The sequence below is a fragment of the Helianthus annuus genome, chromosome 7 (genome assembly GCF_002127325.2).
Source record: "Helianthus annuus cultivar XRQ/B chromosome 7, HanXRQr2.0-SUNRISE, whole genome shotgun sequence".
Lineage (NCBI taxonomy): Eukaryota > Viridiplantae > Streptophyta > Magnoliopsida > Asterales > Asteraceae > Helianthus > Helianthus annuus.
Window position 1 is genome coordinate 128,273,716 of NC_035439.2, and position 20,731 is coordinate 128,294,446.

A 20,731-nucleotide genomic window follows, 5' to 3' on the forward strand; every position below is an offset into this window, starting at 1 on the left:
AATTTTCAAGAAAAATCTTTATGTGCAGATTTAAAAATGCCATGAGCAAAACCAGATCAATCAAAGGAATTGCCACACTACTCTTTCGAAACAGAAAGAACAACGGAAATGGTTGTCTGCTTGGGGTATGGTAATGGTGAATCTGATCACGAGAGTAATGGTATGGTGATGGTAAATTTGTATGTCAAAAAAATAACGAACAAAGTCATCAGATCAGATTAAAAGGAAATGTTTTTATTTGATGTGTTGATCAGATTTTGATGTCATTCCGACATTGATTATGTTGAAACCTTCATCCAATCATCCTGATCATTAAACCCGTCGCACTTCGTCTTGTTCTTTCTCTATAAATCTCTCAACAATGGTCTCTTCACCAACTTGATATCAACATCGCCTTCCTGCAAAGCACACTTAACGAAGATGTTTTTGTGGCTCAACCTCCGGACTTTATAAACCCTTCTTTCCCTGATCATGTTTGCAAACTAATAATATGCGATCTTCATCAACCTTCACGCGCTTGGTATGATGAGTTGAAATCATACATCTTCTCTCGTACCCAAATAATTATATATGGCTTTGAAACATCGACGCACATTCTAACACGTATTTGGCCTAACAACTTTATATCAAGATCTATTATTAATAACCTTCATAAAAAATCTGCTTTATTTTATTTTTGATAATAATGTGCTTCGTCACTCATCCAAGTGAATTTTAATTCCCATGTCAACGCTATTTTTCTTTTACTACAAAATTTAATACATTTTTATATTTATATTGTTGTTAATAAAATACTTTTATAGTGAGAAAGTTCTTAACAAAAACTTTCATAATGCAGCATTTTTATACCAAAATTTTGTAAATATGATTATACTCTTATGAAGAAACAATTGTGAACATGCAAATAATATACTACCTTATTGTCAAAGCAACATACATTGCTAGGTCAACTATGCATTTTGAGTGGCTACATTCTTGAGGTGTGTCAATTAAAATTGGCTATCTAGGAGATTGATTTTTTTATTTATTTTTAAAGAGTTCACGGCCAATAATCATTCTTCTGATCTCACTTGTTCCAGCACCAATCTCGTATAACTTGGCGTCGCGTAGCAACCTGCCAGTCGAGTACTCGTTCACATACCCATTGCCACCTAGGCATTGAATTGCCTGCAAAAAAAATATATATATAATTTAAATATATAAAACCAAAAATAGACAATGATGGAATTATAATTTACAATTGCGAAAATTGGTTTTGACCTGCAGAGCAACTTGAGTGGCTCTTTCAGCGGCAAAGAGTATAGCTCCAGCACAGTCCTGTAACCAAATGACAACAAATGTCAATGTACATCGTACAAACGCTAAGACACATCTTATTTTAATAAGTTACAACAAAAACACACCTTTGGAACAATTATTCCGTTGTCACATTGTCTTGCAACGGAGTACATGAACGATCTGTTAAAATGTTGATTAATTTTTAGTAAACATAGGCATGTGGTCGCGGGTTATGGAGTCGTGGTTTACCTTGAAGACTGCAAAGATGTATACATGTCTGCAATTTTTCCCTATTTCACAGAAAATACAAGTTTAATCAGTTTATTTATGGATTGGTTGATAGGTTGTATTTTATCTCAAATGGTAAAATAATAAAAGTTGGCTAATAGTCACCAAAAATCTGTTTTTATTGAAATAATATTGTTTTTTTTTTTTTTTTTTTTTTTTTTTTTTTTTTTTTTTGTAATAATACTTCACATGTTACTAACCTCCATAAGTTGAAACTGCCCAATGGGGCGACCGAATTGTTCTCTTTCGCGGACATAAGGAAGAGCAACATCAAGACATGCTTGCATGATGCCAACTGGTCCGGCTGACAGTACAAGTCTCTCTAAATCTAAACCCGACATCAACACGTAAACTCCTGAAATATGCAACTTAGAACATACATCATCATCCAACTTTAAATACACAAGAATTATCTTCATATGAGTATTATATAGAATTATCTTTATAATGATGGTACCTTTTCCCTCTTCACCAAGAACATTCTCGTTAGGAACGAAGCAATTCTCAAAAACAAGCTCGCATCTGAGATTTGTAATAATTAAATTATCAAATGGTATTTTTATAAAATAAAGATTAGGATTATTTAGTTAAAGATACTATGAACATACGTGTCACTTCCTCGCATTCCAAGTTTGTCCAATTTTTGGGCCGTACCGAACCTGCATTACATACACAGACACAAATATAGATTTAATGATCTTGCAATTTGCAAACATACAAAACATATGTAAGTACTTTTTCCATTATAGTCATCAAGATGAATAGAGATGTACCCGGGCATCCCTTTCTCAATGATAAATGCGGTTATCCCTTTCGAATGAGAAGCAATATCTGTTTTAGCGTAAACCACCTAGTTTTAACCAAGAAAATAATGTCAACAAAGATGTCACTTGGAAACTCTTTTGCAACAATAAACATAATATGATGAGTGATGAACATATGAATAAGTTATTTAGTTACTAGGGTTTGCGCAACGGGACCATTGGTGCACCACATCTTGTTCCCGTTAAGAACATAACCGCCATCAACACGATCAGCTTTGCATTTCATGCCAACAACATCTGAGCCAGCTGATGATATGAAAAACAAAAAACGATTCAAAATAAAGCCTCAACCATATCGGACCAGACTCAACATAATCCGAAACTATTAAATCAGAAATACCATTAGGTTCACTCATAGCAAGAGCTCCCACATGCTCCCCACGGATTAGCTAATACGAGAAAAAAAATGAAAAATAGACTGAAGCCATGAAATAACATGCATAAATAAATAAATAAATAAAAAATGATTAAAATAAAACCTTAGGCAAATATTTTTCCTTCTGCGCAACAGATCCATTTCTCACCTGCAACATCAACAAACTCGTTATATTAAACTTGTTAAAACATTTTATGCAGCAGATACTTGAAAGCACATAGTTTGGATTAGCAATTACCAACTGATTAATGCAAAGGTTAGAATGTGCACCAAAGGATAAACCGACTGATCCTGATGCACGGCTAATCTCCTCCATAGCTATGCAGTGATATAAGTAACCGAGTCCTAGCCCTCCATATTCCTCTACAAAACAAGTATAATATGTTTACGCTTTCAAAACACTCAGCAAAGTATAAAGACATTAACAATAGAGGCTGCGGCTCTACCTGGAGCAGTGATTCCATGAAGATTAAAGTCTCCCATTAATTTCCATAAGTTAACCTCCTGGATTATCCATAAACAAGTCATACAAATCTGTTTTTCGAAATTGGTATTACGGTATAAAAACTGATATGGATAAACTGGGAGTTGGAACCTTTGGGAAATTATTCATCGCGTCTATATTTGATGCATGCGGAGCGATATGCTCTTGTGCAAACTGTGCAACACTCTCTTTGAACTGACATCATTGCAAAAAGTTGTCAAAAAGGTGAAAAACAACCAAATCTTTTCTCCAAATACTCAAAAAATGTATGTGTAGTAATATACATTACAAACACTTTGGACATTAGAAATACCAGTTAAGCAAACCGTGGGGAAACTAATGGTTACGTATGCGGATATTCTATATCTTGAGCAGGGGCGTCTTAGAGGTGTGCAGGGTGGGCGACCGCATAGGGCCTAAATTTTTCTTCTAGTTTAGGTGTCGACGTGTCGTAGGTTGATTCACATATATAAAAAAGTTATAAAGTTGATAATAACTTCATGTTCTAGAGGGGACCATCTACCATTAGCAAATTAATCAACTAATTATTTCATCCAAATACCCAATATCTCTTTAGCCATTTTGAAACATTTATAATAATAACCTAATTAATGATGTATTAGGGGAGGAGGAGTGATTCACTAGTGATAGATTTTATCACTCCCACTATCCAATCAAATCATGCCATGTCATCACCCAATATTCTATCACTAGTGATAGAAATGTAGGAGGGGTGGTATCACTAGTGATAGAAATGTAGGAGGGGTGGTATCACTAGTGACACAATTCCATCACTCACTAATTTTTTTAATTTTTTATTTTAAATTCCATTTGGATAAAGTTAAATAGAATGTGATGTTTGCATGTGATTGTCAGACTCACATAGAATTGGTCCAATTAAAATAGAATGCTTTGAAAATTGTTGAGTATATAACGCGTTAACAATTCCACGCGTTACAAATATAACGCGTTAAAGTATAGTCAGCGGCAGTGTTCCGTGATGGATTAACGAGTGATCGGGGTGGTATAACGGACCACCCCGTGTGCCCTTAGAGAGTATGAATGATGAAGAGCTAATCAACTACTTCGCTTACAAAAATGTCACCATTCATCTAACTATTTTTGATAAGTCCATTTGCTATGGGAATATTGTTTTGTTTATTGTTATAACAATTATCGTCGTACCGATGATTTTTGTATATATTTTTATAAGTTTTGAAGGCCCATTTTTACTTGTTCCGAAATATCAGGGACGATCCTAATTCTGAAATAAAATCATAATAGATTTTAAACACTCTAACTGGTCAACTTTGTACCATCATTAATGTCCTGTGTAACAGATTCCACAAATATGTCCTATCTTGGTGATCTATATCAGCATTCAGTACCATACCAAGTGATCATGTTTTAGCAGTCAATAACTTTGCAAACTCACTAGTTGTTTAATTAACCATTACTAGAATATTCATTAGAAACCGCCAAAAGCCAACAATGAAGTGATTTTGTGCATTTTAAGCCTCAATTAGAAAACTAATTCATGTTACTCTTATTCAACACTAGGGTTGTTCAGAACGTCGAAGTTCGCTCGATAAAAGGTCAATAAAAAGCTTGACTTGAAAAAAGCTTGTTTGTAAATGAGCTGAGCGATTCGTTTCGTAAACGAGCCAACCCTGGCTTATTTAAATTTAACCCCAAATTTTGATAAAAAAATATATATATATAGTATTTTAAACCTACTTCTCGATCTTTAAAAAAATAAAAAATAAAAAATAAAAATAGCACCGGTATGTTAAAAAATTATATATATTTTTTCTATTATATTATCAACACATGTAGCTACCGGTATGTTAAAAAATGGCCTCATTTATTCGCACACTTCTTTTGTCTATTTTGACATCTGAAGCACTCAGCGCTTTGGCCAAAGCTCAACGCTTCAGGGTAATACTCAACACAATTAGACTAGACGCCTACATAAAAAAGCGTATTTCAAATTTACATACATGCCTCAGATTTAGGGATTTTAGGGATGACAAAAAAACTCGAGCCCGACGGGTATTCCAGAAACCCGAAATATTCGGGACGGGTATACCCGATACCCAACGGGTATGGGACCGGGCATGGGATTGGAAAAAAAATATTTCGCGGGTATGAGACGGGTATGGGATTTGGTGATACCCGATCCAATTACCCGAAACCTTGTACCCGTTTACCCGAACCATATGCCTAAAAAAAATTAATTTCAAAAATAATTTTTATTTCCTATTTATATTTTAATCGTCTTCCATTTAGCATTTTTCCCCCTTATTTCATTTAAAAACAATCTGTATTGCATAAGAACATGAATGGTATTTAGTTTTTAAATTAACTACTGTTATATATCTAATCATATCATTATATATGGATAGCAAACGTTTCAATTGTTAGAAAAACGACACTATACTTCTAAGTTGGAACACACAGCCGTTAACTATGAAAAGTAAACCTTTTTGTTAATTTGTATTTCACCATGAATTCATTTGTTATAATTAGAAAATGCATAAAATATACAAAATTTAAACGATATAAATGTACTTGAGATCCCAACGATTTTAATAAACTCGTGGGTATACCCGATACCCGATGGGTAATTAATTACCCGACATATACCCGACGGGTAATGGGTCGGGTATGGAACACTAGTTTGCAACCGGGTATGGGTATGGGATTAGTCATACCCGACCATTACCATCCCTACTCAGATTGATTTCAAGTTTAAATTAAGTTTTCGTGAAACTCATTCGCGTGTTGCCCTATAAACATTTATATAGGTTACAAAATAATACTATCCTTTCACCCTCACAATTTTCTTTAGATTTTTTATTGGATCTTATGATCACATCACTAGTTTAATGTAGCGGTTAAGCATGACTGATATTTGTATAATTATACATTTTAACTCACTTTAATGGTTTTCTGGGAAATATAAATGAAATATGCTTAAATTAGTTTATTAGTTTATTTTTAATTTTCAGGACAGATCCGCAAAAAATGGATAGACAAAATGAAAAAGACGAAAAAATGAAGTTCTATAACGGAAATGGCCAGGCACGCTCGAACAGCGAATGTCACCGACATAACCCATATGGCCAAAATACGCCATAATATGACCAATAGAAACATAATACGCCATAACAATCAATCTACGCACTAATACGACACTTACAGACAATAAACGTCACGATACCGAATGTCACCGACACGACCCGTACGGCCAAAATACGCGATAGTACGAAACAATGGTGACAATACACGTAATAATACGACATTTAATGACAAACTACGTCAAGTACAGATCCGGTAGGACGCGTATACATACAAAACGACACGTTGGACTACAAGTGAAATCAAAACAGAATCACATGAAATCATGGAATACGACAATACACGTAACCGAACTTATCCGGAACGTGCCGTATAGACCATATACTTCATAAAATGACGTGTAATAACAAAATATGTCAAAATTCGACAAGTATAGGTGCGTTTTTGAATTAAAATCAAATTAAAAAAAAAAAAAAAAAAAAAAAAAAACCACCCAAACGCCGAGCTTTGGCCAAAGCACTGAGTATTACCCTGAAATGCTGAGCTTTTCAAAAATCAGCACTAAATATTACCCTTAAGCGCTGAGCTTTGAAGCACAACGCTTCATGGTGTGGAAATAAGATGATGGGTGTGTGAATAGCATGGTCCTAAAAAATTATATATATTTTTTTTTCTTTTATATTATCAACACATGTAGAAAATATAAAAAAATAATCATAATAACAATAATTAACGAGCTGGCACGAGCTTTTTACGAGCAGATGTCGAGCTCAACTTTTCAGCTCAACAAAATAAACAAGCCGAACCGGCTCGTTTAACTTCGAGCTCCTTCTCGAGCCAAACCTGGTTAGGCTCGTTTACAGCCCTTAAAACCCAAGACTCGAATCTCCAAAAACAGTAGAATAGAGCTACTGAAGGCACGAGATCAAACAAACATGAAAAAAAAAACCAGAAACATAGTACATATGTCTTATGGAACCTGAATCTGAGTATCATCAAACAGCATAGAAGTTGAAAAGCTACGATGTCGAATAGTTTTAGATAATGCATCTGCTGCTACTGATGTTGATCTCGCTAACCTCCCCATCATCATCATCATCTTGATTGAACACAACCTGAATCAAAGTTACAAGTTATCTTCATCAAGTAGGAGCCATTAAATAAGTACTACATTTAATGGAGTTTTTTTTTCAACAGTTGACAGCTATGGATTTGAATGCCATATGTATACGAGTTTTGAAAGATTCAGGATAGGGACATATCAGTATGGACATCAATCATATTTTATTTGTATTGATTTCGTCAAGAAAAATACATACTTTTGTCAGAAAATGACACTTTCCAGGGTTTTCAGTTTGTTTTTTTTTTTTTTAAATGGAAGGAACGACATGCCAACCATCGTAACACCGGGCGCTGTGGCCAAGGTCGACTATCGACCGCCGCCAGCCCCTTGGCTCTCCCAGATGCGCGGAAACCCGACCTCCACCCGCCCGAAGGCATGACAGTGGAATAATCGGTAAAACCTCGCCCGTGCTATCTCTCAACTTTTTTCTAGATCCGTCACTGCTCGCATAGATCCAACAACAAAAGAGAGTTTTTCATGTTGTTCTTAACATTGTATTGTTGGTTTTGACTAACATCACTTGGAGCTAAGGTTGTTTGGTGTTAACCTCTTGGAGAAGGAAACATTTGGGTCCTTTGTTTATCTAACATCAACGATCTACCACTTTCCTTCAAAGATTTTTCTAACATCATATGGTTCGTTTTATTTAGGGCTGTAAACGAACCGAACGTTCAGTGAACAGTTCGTGAACCGTTCGGCGGGAAGTTCGTTTATGTTCGTTCGATAAGCTTACGAACGAACACGAGCAAAGGTCTCGTTCGCTCGACTGCGTTCGTGAACGTTCGGTAATATGTTCGTTTATGTTCGTTCGTTTATGTCCGTTTGTGTTCAGTTTTTTATTTTTATTTTTCTAAAAAATTTTAATGTTTTATTAATTTTTTACTTTCCCCCATTTTACTTTGTCCGTTTGTGTTCAGTTTTTTATGTTTATTTTTCTAAAAATTTTTAATGTTTTATTAATTTTTTACTTTCCCCCATATGTATTTCCCTCTCTCTGACCCTCTCCCTTTTTGATATCACGCTCCTTCATTCAGCCTATCTCCAATCAATTGAACCCAATATCATCCATCCCTTCAATCTTTAAATGGTTATATTTAACTACTTTCTTTGTGTACAATGTTTAAGATTAACGGTGCCTTTTTTAATTTCAAAATTAAAGTTCATTTGTGTTCGTCTGTGTTCGTTTGCGTTCGTGGTTAGTGTTCACGAACTGTTCGCGAACAACCAAAATTCCTTAATGAACGAATACGAATACAAACTTCTGTTCGTCATGTGTTCGCGAACAGTTCACGAACATCCAAATTTCCTTAACGAACGAACACGAACATAGCCTTGTTCGTGTTTGTTCGGTTCGTTTACAGCCCTAGTTTTATTAGTTTCAAGTGACTCCGTATGGATCCTTGACGGCTTTTGTTTTCTAAAGTTTTAAAAAAAAATAACATGTCAAAACTAGCCTCCATCGTTAAATAAAGACGGAAAAACCCAACACATTTAACACGCCAAGTGAGGCCCCTAGCCATTTGGTGCAACAAAATGGCGGGCCACTAATTCTACATTTGTATTAAGTGACGAAACTAGAGCTTTTCACCTCAGAGTCCTAACATAAGTAGTGTACATCAATAATTCGGCTTATCATATCCATGCTCCAACTTGAAGACGAGTGTTAATTGTGTATTATTTGTTTTGTTTTATTAGTTTTTCTGTATACATTAAAAATTTCCCTTCGTTGTAATTCATTCGGATATTTTCCCATTTCTCATTACACATTTCGACTGGCTACATTCTTGAGGTATGCATGTCAATTAAAAGTGTTATCTAGAAAACCGATTTTCTTATTTCTCGTTAAAGAGTTCACGACCAATAATCATTCTTCTGATCTCACTTGTTCCAGCACCAATCTCGTATAACTTAGCATCGCGTAGCAACCGCCCAGTCGGGTACTCGTTTACATACCCATTGCCACCTAGGCATTGAATCGCCTGAAAAAAAAAATTATATAATTAATTAAAATAGAGTAATTTACGTTTTTGGCCCCTGTGGTTATATCACTTTTACTATATTAGCCCAAAATAAGAAATTTTAACATATCTGCCCCCATGGTTTCTGTAACTAATCATTTTGGCCCCGAAGTCTAGAGATCATGAGGGCCAAAATGGTTAGTTATAGAGATCATGGGGGCCAAAATGGTTAGTTATAGAGACCATGAGGGCAGATATGTTAAAAATTCTTATTTTGGGCTAATATAGTAAAAGTGATATAACCACAGGGACCAAAAACGTAATTTACTCATTAAAATATATACAAACAAAAAGATACAAAAATGAAATTATGATTTTTTATTAAGAAAATCGGTTTTGACCTGCAGAGCAACTTGGGTGGCTCTTTCAGCAGCAAAGAGTATAACTCCAGCACAATCCTGTAACCAAATGAGTACAATCGTCAATGCATGACGTACAACCCATAAGGCACATGATGCGTTGATAAACAAGAACATAAACGCACCTTTGGAATAAGTATTCCGTTGTCACATTGTCTTGCAACAGAATACATGTATGATCTGTAAAAAAATTGTTGATCAATTATTTATTAGTAAACACGGGTGTGTGGTCACGGGTCATGGAGTCATCGTTTACCTTGAAGACTGTAAAGACGTATACATGTCCGCAATTTTTCCCTGTTTCACAGAAAATACAAGTCTATTTTTAGTGAGTTAAATGCCATTTTAGTCCCTGTGGTTTGGGTCATTTTGCCAGTTTAGTCCAAAGGTTCCATTTTTCGCCTGTGGGTCCAAAAAGGTTTCACCGTTGCCATTTTAGTCCTCTGGGTTAACTTCATCCATTTTTTCTGTTAACGATAAGGGCAATTCGGTCATTTTATATGTAATTCTGTTAACTAGAAGGGCAATTCGGCCCTAAAAATGACCGAATTGCCCTTCTCGTTAACAGAAAAAATGGATGAAGTTAACCCAGTGGACTAAAATGGCAACAGTGAAACCTTTTTGGACCCACAGGTGAAAAATGAAACCTTTGGACTAAACTGGCAAAATGGCCCAAACCACAGGGACTAAAATGGCATTTAACTCATTTTTAATTATTGAAATAATATTGTTATAATTTGTATTCATAACATTAACCTCCATAAGTTGAAACTCCCCAATGGAGCGACCGAATTGTTCTCGTTGGCGGATGTAAGGAAGAACAACATCAAGACATGCTTGCATGATGCCAACTGGTCCGGCCGACAGTACAAGTCTTTCTATATCTAAACCCGACATCATCACATAAACTCCTGAAATGCGTAACTTATAAATATAGGGTAAAGTTCTTGTACAAATAATCTTAACATACTAAACATACAAATTGAAGGAAAACTCAAAAAGACAAGGTGGCATTTTTGTAATTATCAATAACTATCAAAGTTACTCTACAAATATACCTAAAAAAAACCTAACCCCTCCACCCCCCCCCCCAAGCTAAAATGCTAAAAACTAAACCCCCAAAAAACCTAAAAAAATCTAAAAAACACACACAAATTATTTTATTTTATTTTTTTTAACATTTTTTATTAAAAAATCGCTACTTTTAGTAGCAGCAAAAAAAAATTTTTTTTTTTTTTTGCTAACGAAATGTAGCGATTTTTTAATAAAAAATGTTAATTTTTTTTTTTTTTTTGAGTTTTTTAGGTATTTTTGGTTGAGTTCACATTTGTATAGTAACTTTGATAGTTGGTGGTAATTACAAAAATGCCACCTTGTCTTTTTGAGTTTTCCTTCAATTTGTATGTTTAGTATGTTAAGATTATTTGTATTTGATCTTTTGCCTACAAATATAACTCATCATCCAAATTTAATAAACAAATGAATTATATTATAATATAATGATGGTACCTTTTCCCTCTTCACCAAGAACATTCTCATTAGGAACGAAGCAATTTTCAAAAACAAGCTCGCATCTGAAATTTGTAATAATTAGATAATCAGACGGTATTTTGTATTAAAGAGAGATTAGGATCGTTTAATAAACTATAATGCGACCATACGTGTCACTTCCTCGCATTCCAAGTTTGTCCAATTTTTGGGCAGTACTGAACCTGCGTTGCAGACACAACGACAAATATTGAATTTATTATTTTGCAAACATACAAAACTTATTTTCATACTTTTTTCCGTTATAGGCATCAAGATGAAAAGACGTACCCGGGCATCCCTTTCTCGATAATAAACGCGGTTATCCCTTTTGAACGAGAAGCAATATCTGTTTTAGCGTAAACCACCTGGTTTTAACAAAGAAAATATTATTTGTTAACAAAGAGATGACACCTGGAAACTCTTTTGCAACAATAAATTTAGAGTAAAATGCCATTTTTCGTCCCTGAGGTTTGGCCAGTTTTGCGACTTTCGTCTAAAGGTTTTTTTTCTGCATCTGGATCCAAAAGGTTTAAAATCTTGCCGTTTTTATCCGGCTCGTTAACTCCATCCATTTTTATCGTTAAGTCAGAGGTATTTTTGTCTTTTTTTTAAACTTAAAAGGCATTTCTGTCTTTTTCACTTTATGTACAACTGTACAAGCATTCAAAATACCCCTGACTGAATCCGTTAGACCGAATTGCCCTTTAAGTTAACAAAAAAGACAGAAATACCCCTGACTTAACGGAGAAAAATGGATGGAGTTGACGTGCCGGATAAAAATGACAAGATTTCGAACCTTTTGGATCCAGATGCAAAAAACAAACCTTTGGACGAAAGTCGCAAAACCGACCAAACCTCTGGGACAAAAATGGCATTTTACGAAAATACCAGTGTTTGAGCAATGGGACCGTTGGTGCACCACATCTTGTTCCCGTTAAGAACATAACCGCCATCAACACGATCAGCTTTGCATTTCATGCCAACAACATCTGAGCCAGCTGATGATACGAAAAACAAAAATTCGATTCGAAATAAAGCGTCAATGGTCTGCAAAGACTCAACACAATCCAAAAAGGACCAAAACTAGGGCTGCAAAAGAACTGAACGCTAGCAAACAGTTCATGAACCGTTCGGTGGGAAGTTCGTTTATGTTCGTCCGTTGAATAAATGAACGAACATGAACAATGGCTGCGTTTGTTCATTTATGTTCGTGAACGTTCGGTAACGTATACGTTTATGATCGATAGTTCATTAGTGTTTTTAATTTTTTTATTTTATTTATATACTTCAAAATTCCAACGGACAAAATATTTAATGAGCATCAATATATTTTATATTATGTTCATGAACGTTTGTTTGTGTTCGTTTGTTTTCATTTGTGTTCATGGCCATTAGTTTGTGTTTGTTTGTGTTTATGAACGTTCGTTTGCGATCGTTACCTAAAATTAACAAACGAACACGAACACATTTATTTCCTTAACAATCTCGTTTGGTAAGAAGCGTTCGTGAACACATATATTTCCTTAACAAACAAACACGAACAAGGTCTTGTTCGTTTTCGTTCAGTTCATTTCCAGCCCTAACCGAAACTACTTAACGGAACGTACCATTAGGTTCACTCATTGCAAGGGCTCCCACATGTTCCCCACTGATTAGCTATACGAAGAAACGAAATTAGACTGAAGCCATGAAAAAACATACAGAAATAACAATTAAAAAATAAAATAAAATAGATAAAACCTTAGGCAAATATTTTTCCTTCTGGGCTGCGGTTCCATTTCTCACCTGCAAAATCAACAAACACGTTAGTTAATCGTTACACTAAACTTGTTAAACATGTGAAGCAGAAACTATTCAAAATTAATTAGTTTTAATTAGCAGCAATTACCAACTGATTAATGCAGAGGTTAGAATGTGCGCCAAAAGATAAACCAACTGATCCTGATGCACGGCTAATTTCCTCCATGGCTAAGCAGTGATATACGTAACCAAGCCCTAGCCCTCCGTATTCCTCTACGAAACAAGTATAATATATTTACTCTTTCAACTTGTGAGTCAACTTGAAAACAATACATTATACATATTATATCCATGTAGCATATATTTAAGTATCATATTGAACAAGAACAGAGTGACGGTTTTTAACGATATGAATTAAGAGTACCTGGGGCGGTGATTCCATGAAGATTAAAGTCGCCCATTAATTTCCATAAGTTAACCTCCTGGATTATCCGTAAACAAGATATAAGAATCAGTTTTGGGAAATTGGTATATATGTGTAACATATATAAAAAACTGATAATGAATGTCTTGAAAGTTCAAACCTTTGGGAAATTATTCGTTGCGTCTATTTTTGATGCATGAGGAGCGATATGCTCTTGTGCAAATTGTGCAACACTCTCTTTAAACTGTCATCATTGCAAAAAAAAAAAAAAAAAAAAAAAAAAAAAAAACCAACTGTCAGAAAACAACTAAATCTTTCCTGGCTCCAAATACTCAAAAACACTCACAAAAAGGTCAAGTAACACTCATAACAATCATGTATTACAGTTTTCTATACTTTGAATCTTTTATATGAAATCAGAATAGACTTAGGGGCCGTTTGGCAACTTCTGAATGGTTAAGTACTGAACCAGGTCTGGACCATTAAGTGCTGAATCAGTAAAAGGTCTGAACCATTAAGAGCCGATATAATGTTTAACCGTTCAGAGGAAAATGTTTGACCAATTCAGATTAGAGGTCTTAACCATTCAGACTCAGTATAATGCTTAACCATTCAGAGGCAAATGTATGAACCATTCAGACATCTACTCACGAAACAAACAGTCTGAACCATTAAGTGCCTCATTAAGAGGTAAACAAACAGCCCCACTTCTACTTTGTACCATCACTAATCTCCTATGTAACAGATTTGCCCTAAATTGATTGATCAAAATCAGCATCCAATACCATACTAAGTAATTGTGAGCCGATAATTCTAAAGGAAAAAGGAAGAGTTTGAAATTCAAATGGGTTCGAGATAAAGATGGTTGATTTATATAATTAAGGTTCATTTCGTTATGTTTATTGATATTATTAGATAGGTATATGTAGTTGGTTTATTTCATTTTTTAAACCGAGTTTGAGTTGGGTTAGGAATTATTAGTAACTTAGTATAAATAGACGGTTATGGCTGCTATTGTAATTTGGGCAATTTAGTTAATAATAAAAGGATTCGAGCGAGACGTTTTCCAACAGTAATCAAGTTATAGCAGTCAAAATTTTGCAAACTAACTAGCTGCTTAAATGCCAAATATACTTTATGCAAAAAGTAAACATTACTGTAACTACTATTGAAAAAAACTCTAGAATAGAATCCCCTTGCTCTTAACATCAGAAACACGTAGGAAGCAAACTGCTGATATGTAACAAACAGTGCTGATATTGTTTTTAGGTCAAGAGTATTGTATCCCGGAACCTTCATTTTAAGTTTTTAACCAACATACACCCAATTAGAAACTAACTCACTTTTATTTTTCTGAGCCCCTGAATTAAATATTGATAAACACTCAGAATTAAATCCATAATAAAACATTCCAAGCTACAGCTAACGACAAGATCAAAAAAAAAAAAAAAAAACATGAATCAAATCAGAAACATAATAAAGAACCGGAACCTGAATCTGGGTATCATCAAACAGCATAGAAGTTGAAAAGAAGGCGCTACGATGTCGAATAGTTTTCGACAATGCATCGGCTACTGATTTTGATCTCGATAACCTCTGCATCATCAGCATCATCATCTTGAACCGAAGAAGTTACAGGTTGAAGAGTTTGAAAGAGAAACGAATAGACAGTTTGTTAAGTATACAACTCAAATGATCAATTTTAAGTGGGGTATGGGCGGCTCTGGATTTGCTTGCCATGTGTGGGGATAAGTTATACAACTTTCAGATGTGGACAACGGGCATGAGATAGTGTCGTAGGAACATCGCTCACCAAACTTTTATTTGGATTTGGATTCGGATTCCGATTCGGATTTGGATTCGTTATTAGAAATTGGATTTAATAATGGTAAGAGAGAGATTTGGTATTCTAAGCAGTGTTGTAAAAATCGCGACTAGGCGACGATTAGTCGGCGATTAATCGCTAGTCGTCCAGCTACTGAGTAATTTTTCTTAAATCGGTCCATTAACCGACTAGGTCCGACTAGGCACGACTAGGTCCGACTAGGCCAGCCAAAAGTCGACGATTCCAGCAAAAAACCTGTATATTCCGGCCAAAACCTCTAAATTCCGGTCAGTTTCCAATCAAATCATTTGAATTCCAACAATTAATCATGTATACTTAAATAAATGAGTTGAATAAGATTTAAAACCTAGCTACTTAAAATATTTACCTATAAAAATATATATATTTATACATAAAACTGAAAATTACATATAAAAAACCCGATCCGATTAATCCCGATTAATCCCGAGTAATCCCGAGTAGTCGCTAGTCCCCACTTCACCGGCCGACTAGCGACTAGCGAGTTCTCCAACCTTGATTCTAAGTGATCAAAGTTTGATTCCTGTCCTTCCTATTATTTTCTACCGCACCTGTGATGATGAGAGACTAGGCGAATAGGTGGTGATCACTAGTTCGATCCTTGAACTGAGCGGGTTTTACCTCACCACACTGTCGTGCCTTCGGGCGAGTGTTCACGGGCAGTGGCGGAGCTTGACCAAAAGTTCCGATGGGGCGGAAAGTCATGGGACTCAATTTATATATTGTATAAATATTTAGGCAAAATAATTGGGGGACAATCCTATATAATTTTAAAATTTTCGGACGAAAAATTGAAAATTTTACACTTCTACCCGAAACATTTGGGGGGGGGGGGGGGTACACCCCCCACTATACACTAAGCTACGCCCATGTTCACGGGCTTCGGCCCTAGGTGAGGGTTTTCCCAGGTTCGGAGGCGAGTGTATCCCGATGTGGTGAATTTCGCCAATAGCCCGTTTGGAGGATTCGTTGACCGTTCAAAAAAAAATAATTTTAAATATGATTCAACCAATAATAATTATAGAGTAGATTATGCGTGGTGTACTCACATGGTTTGATACAAATTAGACGGTCTCGGTGAGCTGAGATGGATGTGAGTTGTGGCACCGGTATCACATGTCCAGTCCGGAATATTACACTGAGCATGGAAGGCGTGGGCGGCCGAGGAGCCTGCGGAAGTGGCAAAATTTGCAAGAGTTGGGCACTGAGATGCATAATGCCCCGAGACCCGACATAGTTGGCATGTGGGTGGTCGACGACCCCGACCACCAAAGGAGCGATATGTTACACCCTTATTTTTATACTAGAATTTAATATCTATTTTATACCAAAAGCCATTAAAATTTACATAAGTTTCAAAACTTTTACTAGTTAGCCTACTAAGAACAAAAGTAGAACGTAACATTGTTGTTTAAGACTTTGATTACAACAAAAGAAACACTGTTTAACAAGTTTAACATAGCGGAAGCTTCGAAGTGGAGTGTTCGGTTCATTTATCTTGTCGCTTGATCGCCATCCATGACTTCTAATTACCTAAGAATCAACAATTAGATCGTTAGTTCTTGATGTTTAAGAATGATAAGGTTTTAAAGCTTAACACCCCATTAAAAAGGAATAAGAATATAAAAGTGTTCCAGGCTCCACCGTAATTTACGGTACCACCGTAAATTACGGTGAGTGCTGGAAATTCCTGGTTACACCGTAACACAGGAGAGAACCACCGTAAATCAAAATCCTCTACCGTAAATTACGGTGACACCGTAATTTACGGTAGCACCTGGGAATTCATGCTTTTGTTTGGTTTGAGCATTTCAACCGAAAATTCCAACTTTCGGGTTTCAACATCCTGCATTATCAAAGTAGTAAAGGCCTAATATTTCTAGTACATCATACTAAAGCCACTACATACATCAATTTATCATATTCGGAATATGGATCATGTTTACTTGATTGTTTGACCCGTTTGGCTTGCCTACGGAATTTCCTTCCTTCTTGGCAACTACCAACGAGCTAAATTCGTCATTCGTACTAGTATTCAAATATGACAACGCCTTCGCTCCAATCCAATTTAACTAGAAACTTGATAAACAACTACAACGATCTAAATTTACATAATGTAACGAGACATGTTACATACCTTTCAAAGCGAGCCCTTCAAACGAGCGTCCACACCGGTTTGTCCACTAGATGCCCCGGCTTCTTTTCCTAAAGAGTTCAAGCACTTTATGTTTAGAACTCCATGTTTTACTCACATAACGCACGTTCGTGATACTTCGTATTTATGCGTTTAAACTTTACAATTCAGTTTTCTTTTAAAACCTTCTTTGAGGCATTTCAACGAACATTATGGAGGCAGAATTTCTATTTCATTTGTTTTCATGTTTATAAGTTGCTAACTTGCCAACTTAACTTCAATTAAGCTATCACATGCCATGTAAACATCACCTCTTTCCTGAAACTATCTTCTAAGGTCAATTTTTACTAGATTAACCTCTAAGAACCCTAGAAATCATCATCACCTTGTAAAACCCACAACCCACCTTCAAGGTGTTCATGGAGTTTTCTGAATTTAGTCATGATTTCACATGTAATTGGTTGAATTTAACTTCTAAACACCAAATTGATTCTAAATTAACCAAATAACACTCATGCAACATCAAATTTCCAGATTTCACAATATCATAAGAATTTCAAGCAAAGAATTTACACAAGTTTTTACATACCTTGGAATCCTCTCGTGATGAGGATCACTAATCTATGTTTAGATTTTGTTTTTGATCAGATTTGAGCCTTCAATTTGATGTTTTAGTGAGTTTAGGGTTTTGGAATGGGGGTGTCGCCCCCTTCTGCTTTCTTGGTCGACCAACACTCCAAAATTTGGAGTGTTTGGTTACTAATTGTTATTTAGTTTCAATTTTTGACAATTCCAGCCCCTCAACTTTGCTCTACACATTATTTAGTAGGTTTTAACCTTTCATGAGTTATTTCTAGTCTATCAACTAACTAGGTTAAAGGTTCCTAGTTAGTAAATTCCCGTTTATTAATAATTTATAACTTTAACATAAAGTTTTATATTTTCGGGGTGTTACAAGTCCACCCCCTTAAAAAGGGTTTCGTCCCCGAAACCGAATTACATACCAAATAATGTAGGGTGGAGTCGCCGCATTTCTTCCTCGGACTCCCATGTAGTGTCTGACCCTTTTCTGTGCTCCCATTTGACTTTGACTTGACTTATTATCTTGTTCCTCAAACTTTTCTCCTTACGATCTAAAATCGCAATTGGTTTTACCGCATAGTTGAGGCTATTATCCACCTCGATGTCATCGTAGTGGACATGAGCAGTTTCGTCGGCCAAACATTTTCGAAGATGTGATACGTGGAATGTGCTATGAATTCCACTCAACTCTTCAGGTAATTCAAGTCGATAAGCCACTTTACCGACCCGTTCAGTGATTCTAAATGGCCCAATAAATCTCGGGCTTAACTTCCCCCTTTTTCTGAATCTAATGATACCCTTCCATGGGGAAACCTTTAGCATGACCATATCGCCAACCTGAAACTCAATTGGCCTTTTTCTTTTATCTGCGTATGCCTTTTGCCGGTCTTGAGCCGCTTTCAAGTGTGCCCGAACTATATCAATTTTAGCGTTTGTAGCTCGGATTATGTCGGTTGGCGCTAGCCCCCGCGGACCCACTTCTCCCCAACATACCGGGGTCCGACACTTTCTGCCATATAATAGCTCATACGGGGCCATTTTAATGCTCGCGTGATAGCTATTGTTATATGCGAATTCGACCAAAGGTAAATGAACATCCCAACTACCCCCAAAGTCGATAATGCAAGCCCGTAGCATATCACCCAATGTCTGTATTGTTCTTTCGCTCTGCCCATCCGTTTGTGGATGGTAAGCAGTGCTAAGGAACAATTTAGTTCCCATCTGTTCTTGGAATTCACGCCAGAATTTTGAAGTAAACCGGGTATCTCTGTCTGACACAATGGATATCGGTACCCCATGTCTTGCTATGATCTCGTTGGTGTAAACCTCCGACATTTTCTCCGAAGTATAAGTCTCACGAATGGGAATAAAGTGAGCGCTTTTGGTTAACCTATCCACTACTACCCAAATAGCATCAAAACCACGACTTGTTTTAGGCAGTTTGGTCAATAGGTCCATCGTAATTTGCTCCCATTTCCAAACCGGAATTTCTAACGGTTGAAGTTTACCATATGGTTTTTGGTGTTCTGCCTTGACTTGCAAGCACGTCAAACACTTTTCCACGTACTTCACGGTGTCCCGCTTCATTCCGGGCCACCAATAATTTTGCTTCAAGTCATGATACATCTTGGTTGCTCCCGGGTGAATAGAATAACGGGATTTATGAGCTTCATCAAGTAGGAGCTTCTTAACCCCACATGTATTAGGGACCCAGATTCTATTAAAGCGAGTCTTCAGGCCGTGATTGCCTACCTCTAGGTCCTTAACTTGACCGATAATTCTTTCCTTTTTCCAGTTTTCTGCCTTTACAGCTTCGTCTTGTGCTTCTCGAATTCGTTCAAGCAAGCTTGAAGTCACAACCAGTTGCATTGATCGTACCCGTATTGGGGTATAATCCGATTTACGGCTCAGCGCATCGGCCACTACATTAGCCTTTCCCGGGTGATATCGTATTTCACAATCGTAATCCTTCACCGTTTCTAGCCACCGCCTTTGTCGCATATTTAACTCCTTCTGATCGAAGAAGTATTTCAAACTCTTGTGGTCGGTGAATATGGTGCACTTTACTCCGTACAAGTAGTGCCTCCATATTTTTAATGCAAACACTACCGCCGCCAACTCGAGATCGTGCGTAGGATATTTCTGTTCGTGTACTTTTAATTGCCTCGAGGCATAGGCTATAACCTTGCCCCGTTGCATCAATACACATCCGAGTCCCGATAGTGAAGCATCCGAATAAACCTCCATGTCTTCAACCCCGTCCGGTAGTGTTAGTACCGGAGCTTGAGTTAACTTTTCTTTTAACGTTTGAAACGCTTTCTCTTGTTCAACACCCCAGATGAATCTTTCTGTCTTTCGGGTCAGCTTGGTTAGTGGCGACGCAATCTTGGAGAAATCTTGAATAAATCTCCTATAGTATCCCGCAAGTCCCAAAAAGCTTCTAATTTCAGAAGGGTTCTTTGGGGAATTCCATTTTGACACCGCCTCAATCTTTGACGGATCCACCAGTACTCCGTCAGCACTTATAATGTGGCCAAGAAATTGTACCTCTCGTAACCAAAAGGCACATTTAGAGAATTTTGCGTATAGCTTCTCTCGTCTAAGGGCTTCTAACACTTCTTGTAGG

General features: G+C 36.4%; 2 protein-coding genes across 3 annotated transcripts; both read right to left on the reverse strand.

Annotated features, from left to right (window-relative positions):
* Positions 1-899: 899 nt before the first annotated feature.
* On the reverse strand, positions 900-7,572 carry LOC110868523 (isovaleryl-CoA dehydrogenase, mitochondrial). Of its 2 annotated transcripts, none has more exons than XM_022117712.2 (15): positions 7,311-7,572; positions 3,362-3,445; positions 3,213-3,270; positions 3,005-3,129; positions 2,870-2,914; positions 2,731-2,779; positions 2,527-2,636; positions 2,340-2,416; positions 2,175-2,225; positions 2,024-2,088; positions 1,767-1,921; positions 1,528-1,568; positions 1,404-1,458; positions 1,261-1,317; positions 900-1,167 (listed from the first exon to the last, which is right to left on the reverse strand). In XM_022117712.2, the coding sequence occupies exons 1-15, from the start codon at positions 7,428-7,430 to the stop codon at positions 1,021-1,023; spliced, it is 1,239 nt and encodes a 412-aa protein (XP_021973404.1). In that variant the 5' UTR covers positions 7,431-7,572; the 3' UTR covers positions 900-1,020. The 2 variants fall into 2 exon arrangements, with proteins under 2 accessions (XP_021973404.1, XP_021973405.1); XM_022117713.2 differs by lacking the exon at positions 7,311-7,572 and adding an exon at positions 3,564-3,684.
* A 1,541-nt stretch (positions 7,573-9,113) lies between these two features.
* Positions 9,114-15,317, reverse strand: LOC110868522 (isovaleryl-CoA dehydrogenase, mitochondrial). Its single transcript, XM_022117711.2, has 15 exons — positions 15,017-15,317; positions 13,686-13,769; positions 13,526-13,583; positions 13,250-13,374; positions 13,102-13,146; positions 12,969-13,017; positions 12,250-12,359; positions 11,650-11,726; positions 11,493-11,543; positions 11,341-11,405; positions 10,588-10,742; positions 10,088-10,128; positions 9,957-10,011; positions 9,814-9,870; positions 9,114-9,433 (listed from the first exon to the last, which is right to left on the reverse strand). Exons 1-15 carry the CDS (start codon positions 15,140-15,142, stop codon positions 9,287-9,289), a joined length of 1,245 nt encoding a protein of 414 aa, XP_021973403.1. The 5' UTR covers positions 15,143-15,317; the 3' UTR covers positions 9,114-9,286.
* Positions 15,318-20,731: the final 5,414 nt, after the last annotated feature.